This window comes from Rhipicephalus sanguineus, chromosome 4 (genome assembly GCF_013339695.2).
Source record: "Rhipicephalus sanguineus isolate Rsan-2018 chromosome 4, BIME_Rsan_1.4, whole genome shotgun sequence".
Taxonomy (NCBI): Eukaryota; Metazoa; Arthropoda; class Arachnida; order Ixodida; family Ixodidae; genus Rhipicephalus; species Rhipicephalus sanguineus.
In genome coordinates, this window is record NC_051179.1 from 68,683,445 (window position 1) to 68,690,885 (window position 7,441).

The following is a 7,441-nucleotide window of genomic DNA, read 5'->3' on the forward strand; positions in this document are numbered from 1 at the left end:
CCGTCTTTTCTGAATAAGTGCTGCATGCAAGCCTCGTACTTCACTATGCCATGGTACGCAATGCATTCATAAACTAAACCAGCAATGATAAACAGTGGCTGAGCAAGAAATGCTGTTGTGGCCATCATTTCAACAAAGCTATCCATCTTCATTATCTGATTCATTGTGTCAGTGCCTGATGTCTGCTGACCTGTCAAGATGTCTTGCTACTGGCTTACATGGTAACAAGTAACCTATGAATAGAGTGAAGGGAGCATTAATGCTGCTTTTTTAAAAACTCGAACCACGTAAACACATTCTCCACGTTTATCCACTTTTAAGTAATCTTACATTATAGGTGGACTTCCTCAACTCTATAATTGTGGACATGCAACGAAAGAACGATGATCTCAAGACGCGCGTCGAGATTCTAGAGGCGGGCCCTACTCTCGACGACATCGACATCAACCTGTAAGTTGGCTTGCTTTCTTTCTATTTCATGCTAATGCACACAACGCGAAATAGTGATGCTACTATATTTAGCTAACATGTGGGTGGTGGTAATGCTAATGGGATTTCAGCATAGTGTCTTGGGACTTCACTTCTGCAGTTTCACACATATAAGCTATACATAGCATGAAGAAGTGTAACCAAAAATAAATATTTAGAACAATATGGCTTCAAAATAGTTCACACTTAGGTGAAGCTAGGGGAACTCGGCAACTACTGATTCACTGTCGACTTTACTCTTATGAACTAAATTTCTTGATAGCCTGAGCTATCCTGATAGCTGAAAGGATCTCGACAGCCTAAAATGTATATATGTGTATATCGTACTTTATCATACCCAAGGAATAATACAAACACCTTGCTTACCACCATATACCAAAGCTACTCATATCTCGGAGTTTCCAGTTGTGGACAGACAAACAGACAGAGAACTTTAGGTCCTGAGGAGGTTAAATTTTTTTGAGGCCGTGAAATCAGGCCAAGGCATTTTGGCATTTCGGTATGGCTCTTTGGTATTGTGAAAAAGAGGGGGAAAAAAGAGAAAAAAAACCAGACACAATCTGATTGATTTTCACTTACAGCAATGGCATCAAAGCTCCCGTGCCGCCGCGCCTGTTCTGCGACATCTGCGACCGTTTCGACGTGCACGACACGGCCGACTGCCCCATCCAGTGCAGCATCGACGAAGAGATGACGACGCACAGTCACCATGGCTCCCCCAGGCGCTCGAGTCGGCCCTACTGTGACGTCTGCGAAATGTTTGGGCACACGAGCACGGAGTGCGACCCTAGTGAAACCTTTTGAGTGTGGCATCGTTGGCGTAGAATTTCTTTAGGACTGTGGACTTGCCGCGATTTCTTTCTTGGAGCATGCGAACAGGTGTGACTGTCTCTGTCCATGCCGTTCGAGAGTCAAGGCCACAAGGGTTAGTGCTGTTGTGTGGTCTGATTACACTGGGGTTAGTGCAGAAAATGTGACTGCTACGATTGCCTTCTAAGTGCGTAGCTGTTACGTTCAAATAGGTGTATATCACCGTTCTCAGTTAGCGCACAGAAAAGTTGCTGTTTGTAATTGTTACACGTAGCAGCACAAGAGCGAGCTTTGGGGATTTTTTGAAGTTTGTATTCTTGGTCCTATTTTTCCTCTTTTTTTTTGCATTAGCTCATGCACAGTTTTAAAATCTAATGTGTTTGCTAGGTACACTGTTCCACGATGAGCAGTGTTGAGCTTAGTAAAATATTTTATGGGGCACTCACCAAACCCTCTACTGTTGTATAGAGAGTCAGATGTGTGCGCACAACGAATTTTGTAGTTTTTTTACCCTATCTTCATTTCGGTCACTATGGCATTGACATTTCTTCTGTGAATTTGTTTTCCCAACGAATTGTAGGTCAGCGAGATGTTTTATTACACGTGCGAGAGTTGTTGTCGTCCCACACTTTAGATGGCATCGTTACTTTTCAGGCTACCTATGTATGGCCGCATTGTAGATACTGTAAACACGCATTATTAGCTCGTTATCTGAAGAAACTTTGGGTGAGCTTTAAATATTAAGCACCTCTTGTGAACTTCGACACGAGGAGAGCTACGTACAAGCCGCTTCCATTAACGTGATGTTGATAAGTATGCCGGGATGTTATGGTACCGTGTACAGTTTATATAAGGGTGCAAAAGTCTACGAGTGAAGCTGTTTGTTACATTAGCAGATGTTGTCCTCCTTGTGCATAATAAGATGGCACTGAGGTGCTCTTGCGTGAAATTTCGTGGCACTGACACGTTTCTCCAAGTACGTATGCACGCTTATGTTTACGAGGTGTTGCAACTGCTAGGCAAGTGAATTGCCTCCTGCACGAATCAACAAACCCATGCTCATCGATTCTGCACCTACTACACTGAAGGAGAAGTGGGCAGGCATAAGTGCCAATGTTGAACTGCGGATGAAATTGTCTTGAAGTGTTGATAAATATAGGTTCAGCGGTATGACAAACCATGTTGCACTAATTTTCCAAGTGCTGCGCTGCCGTCCAGGTCTGTTTTTGACCTATCTTGCTGATGTTAATGACGCTTGCAAGATTTATTTACTGATGGACAGTTGGGCTACGAAACATTGAAGACTGAAAATGCCTTCTGGCTAATTGTTTCTCGTAGTTACAGAGTAAACTGTTTGTAAAATTGTGTTAGAACTGTGGTTCAATGCCTTCAATGCCTGATCAGCTTTCATTGCGCCTGTAATATTCAGTGTTATGTTGGATTTAAGAATGGGTATGGCTTGAGCAAATAATTTTTATCTTCTAGCTATACGACTTAGCTTTGAGCTATAAGCTTAGCTTTATGTTAGTTCATGTTAGCAACAGAAAAAAAAATCAGTGGGGTTGGCTCTTGAAGTTTCTAAGCCACCTAATTTGGAAGCTCAGAGGCTCATGTTTGAGACTGTTCTGTATCGTCGTCCACCAAAACGATTCCGTTAACAGATTTCAGTAATATTTGTGGACATATATAACCAACGCCTTTAAAGAGAAATTGATCTGTAGGTGTTTGAGAATGTTTAGTTGTTTAATTTTCTCATTTTAATACGTGTAATAGTTACATTGTCTGAAAAAGTTTTACTTGAAGTAATGTGTGCACTGTAGGCAACTATGTGAAAACTTTTGACCGCTTGACCATTCACAACCAATAGGAAAGTCGCAGAAACATGCGTAATTCTGCATAATGTTTTGGCTCACTCTTTGATGTTGTAGAATGGAACATCTACGTTATGTGGAAAGTGTCACAATAGATCTAAAATTCTAAACACATTTACGGATTTCTACGGCCTGCAAGCACAGTGCATTACTCCCTTTCAACGTTAAACTGGGATGTCACACTTTATAGGCACAAAATGTCGAAATACACCATTCACTGAAGCTTTATGTTCGTTAGTTGTAATGGACATCATTATTTATAGAAAGCGTCACGTATAAAAAAACGGCTGAACTGTGTGGTGCACCGTTCCGTTGTTTTGCTTAGAAAAAAGCTTTTTTTTTTATTGTTTGATTTGTAGAGACTTGAATACCTTTAAAGATGCACTGCTGTTTTCATGTAGCCACTTAAAAAAAATACAATTTTGGGCATCGGAGGGTCAAGGCAGCTTTGTAATGACTAAGCTCATCTTCACTTTCTTGTAGTCACAGTTTCTACATATTGCCACTGTTTTCACTGTTCAAGCTTTGCTGTTCATAAAATTTGCTTGCGCTCATCTGAACGCGCTTATTTCCTGCCATGAGATGCTTTGGTTTGTCGGTATTTTCATTCAGATCATGTGAGCAAAAGACACCCACTTTTGGCTAGTGCAGCTGCGAGCAAACACAAATTTTCGCACATTTATTGCAACGACCGTCCACGTACTAGTCGCTACGGTGGCACTTTTGCTGTTCTAAAGAGGAGTTCCTGTTTATGTGTGCACAAAATGTGTTCTCAGAGTCATTTGTGCACTAAAATAAAGTTATTTACCAGTCTATTATTTTGTTTTTGCATAGGCGTTACAAAGTGAGAAGTTGATACACCAACAGAATAAAGCCCAGCCTTTCAACGCATTTTGCCAGTGGAGCTAACACCACATCTTGCTTTTTTCACTGCAGAAACAATAGAATTTAGTTAATTTGGCCTAAAATTTAGAAATAAGAACCCAGCGATACCAATGGCTGTTAAAAGGTGACATTTCCAAGTGTTTATTGTGTCACGTCAAGACTGTGCGACAGCATGGCCACGTGCAATTCCTGCCCACTTTTTCTATGCTTGTAATGGCAATTTTAGGAGCACAGGTTAAGTCAAATGATGTTTCTCTTACATGCACATTGCAACTTTTTATGCATGTAAAAAAACTTTTTGTTTCTACTGCTGTTCAGGTTCATGTCGTTACAGTTGCCTGCTACATCTGAAGAAGCCATGCGTCCCCGTTTACCTTAGCTTAGTGATATGAAAGCTGTAATCTAACTGGCTTGGCTTGTTGCAATATTGAATGACTGCCTTGGAGTGCCTTGTGATAGCGCAGGTATCTGTTCCACACAAAATGGGTTATAATCTTTTTAAGGCATGTATAATTTCATTAATGAGCTGTGTCGTTACTTGGTTGTCCAAACAGCATCTTTCACTGCTGCATGTGTCACGGTAATCGTGTTGTTTCCGTCAACAGTGTGAGCGATTGTGGCAACAAAAAATGCTGTGTACTCCTTTAGATTGCTGATTTTACAGATTAATGTTTACACAATGTGTTCAGTTTTTGAGGTGCAAATGTTGACAGTTATGTGTGCTGAAGTTTTGAATTAAAGGAATATTTTTAGCAAATTCATTATTCATATGACTCCTGCTGCTTCAACCTGATGTCACACCTGAACAATGCATTGTTGAAAAGTTGCCATAGTTTCTTTTTGTTAACTTCGTATATATACTTGCATATCCCATATTTCTTGTTAAACCAATTAAGTTATACGAATCACCCGAACTAGGGTGTACAACTTCTTACAGCCACGTTGCCACAAGATATTAAGGCAGATGCAGCTGGATTGAATTGTTGTCCACGTTGAACTTGTAAAATTCCCTCGAAAGTGTCATGCAGATGTGTAACAATGTACTGCTCATATACCGAAACTTTTTACCATTGATTTCGATATATTGACCACTGCATTACACTGCAACAATGCAAGTCCTCTTCTTCAAATGGTATGGCACAATCATTTTTCACGTCATTGGGAGTGTCGTGGCAATTAAGCAGTACTGTTTTCGCAGGTTTTGATTAACAGTGTATTGAACCTGAAGGGAATTTGTTAAGAGAAATAGTAAGCCAGGTGATGTCACCAATTTGAATGGCTGATGCAGCAAGAATCCTAATTGCACTCTCCATAATGACCGATTGGATTTAGTAAGCTTCACTGCAGTACAAGTGTTATCGCGGCAAAGCACACTGGCGACGGGGGGGAAAAAAAAAGCTGCCATGCAGAGAACTGAACTACTTGAGGACAATATTTGATATCGAATTGCCTACATATTTATGTTGCGATGCCCTTCAGTTTCAGTATATAAATGTTTGACTACGGTTTACTTGAAAAGATCCGTGACGCATCATGTTAGCTTAGTGGCTATGACACTGCATCGCTGAGGTCAAGCATTTGATCCAAGTGATGACCAGATTTTCACGTGGATGAAATGAGATTGTGTTCATGCAGTTGGATTTAGGTGTACGTTAAATAAAATCAGATGGCAAAAATGAGACCGGACTCCAAATTATTGCCTCAGCGTGAGGAATTTCGGAATTTAATGAATTTTCAATTTGAGGCTTAGAAGGCCAGCAGATTTTCTGGGTTAAAAATGTGGGCCCAGAAAATTTGCGGGGGTGTGCAAATAATAGGCAGAATCTCAATATGACAAAAATGGTTACAGTCAAACCTTAGTCAGTGAACATGGATATAATGACACTATTACAAAGTAACAAATGTAAGTTTAAGAAATATTGTGTATAATGAAACCGACTTCGTATGAGATGCATTTTGGTTATAATGTGGTTATACTATATTTTTGGGCAGAATGGTGGCAGAAGCTAAAGGAACAGAATACTTTTTTTATAGTGGAGAGCTGTTTTGACTTGTATAAAGCATTGTTTGCATCATTCTAGTATTAATAATGTTACATCATTTCTGCCATTACATGGTGTGCTGTGATGCATTGCCTACTAGAAGTGGAAATGCAGTTATGGGAACAAGTTTAATTACAATACTTCAGAGGCCCCGGTGAAGGGGTTTTACATGAGCGGGCTAATACAACAGGGTCAAATGTGTAGATACTCTATTGCTCCTTTGAAGTTGATCATACTGGAGTGTTGAACGTCAGGAGGAAGGCCATTCTAATCTTGTGCTGTCTTGACAGAGGAAAAGGCAGAGGGGTTAATCTTTGTCTGCATGCCACTCAGGAGTGTGAATGATCAGCGGTTAAGTCACCACAGTCAGTGTCACCGAGTGACACACACACTGCCCATCTACACGTTTCTTTTTCACACGCTGGACTGTTTAAAATTTTTCAGAGGTATTCGAAAGAAAAACGAAAAAAAAAAGACCCGGGAAATTTCACTCCAAGACTAGGCTTTCTAAGCATGTGAACCTGCTCTCCCACTTCACCACGTCACTTGAATACACTGAAAGCGACAGCGAGATTCTGCGTGACATAACAGCTAGAGTGCATTGATGCAAACCTCCTAGACTGCGTCATGTTCTACACCGAAACTCGCGTCACGGCACAAGTGCAAGCCGTCGCTGGCGACCTGAGCATGCGTGAAATAATCACTGCAGCTTGCTACCAAAAATGTCTACGGGTGATTTACAGAGTTCAGAGTTAGTGATGTCGCCACCACTTGTCTGCGCGTCATGCGACCGACTTGCGCGCAGGGCTGAGTGAGCAGGGCAGGGGGCGGTAGAGGCATTCATCGGCGCAATGCTTCTCAAGTTGTCCGAGCTGAACTGGGCAGCCCAATTGCGCGTTGACGCAAAACACAAATTTCTTCATCTTATTCGTGCGATTTCGTTGAACCCTGATCCTCGTATCGACCAAAGCCACGCCGACGGTCCTTAGGACTAACAGCGCTGCTGTTCATTTCTGTAGAAGGTGCAGAAAAGGTATAAGCAGAAGGAGACGTGACCACAAGGAATCTGGATCACCCCAGCACGAATGACGCTGCAGAACGAACATACGTGACCTTGAAAGACTTCACGAACATGGTCTGCGTTGGCTTTTTGGAAAAAGGAGCGCCCAACAGTGGCGTAGAGGAGGTGCGCCACTGTTCTTGCGCAAGTCAGCAAGTTAGTATTTATTCCTCCGCAAGTTAGTAAAGCACCACTAGCGCGCCCCCGACGTAATGCGCAAGTTGTCTTACGTTAGGAAAAAAAGAAGTGCTATGCCGACTTCGCTTTTTAGCCCCACGCTTACA

At 41.6% G+C, this 7,441-nt stretch overlaps 1 protein-coding gene across 3 annotated transcripts in view; it reads left to right on the forward strand.

Annotated features, from left to right (window-relative positions):
* Positions 1-5,395, forward strand: part of LOC119390188 (CAP-Gly domain-containing linker protein 1) — a 108,251-nt gene extending 102,856 nt beyond the window's left edge. For all 3 annotated transcript variants that reach the window (XM_037657751.2, XM_037657752.2, XM_037657754.2), the window contains 2 exons: positions 338-450; positions 1,071-5,395. In XM_037657751.2, coding sequence (XP_037513679.1) covers positions 338-450; positions 1,071-1,293 — 336 coding nt within the window. In that variant the 3' untranslated portion in view covers positions 1,294-5,395. The remainder of the gene's footprint in view (positions 1-337; positions 451-1,070) is intronic.
* Positions 5,396-7,441: the final 2,046 nt, after the last annotated feature.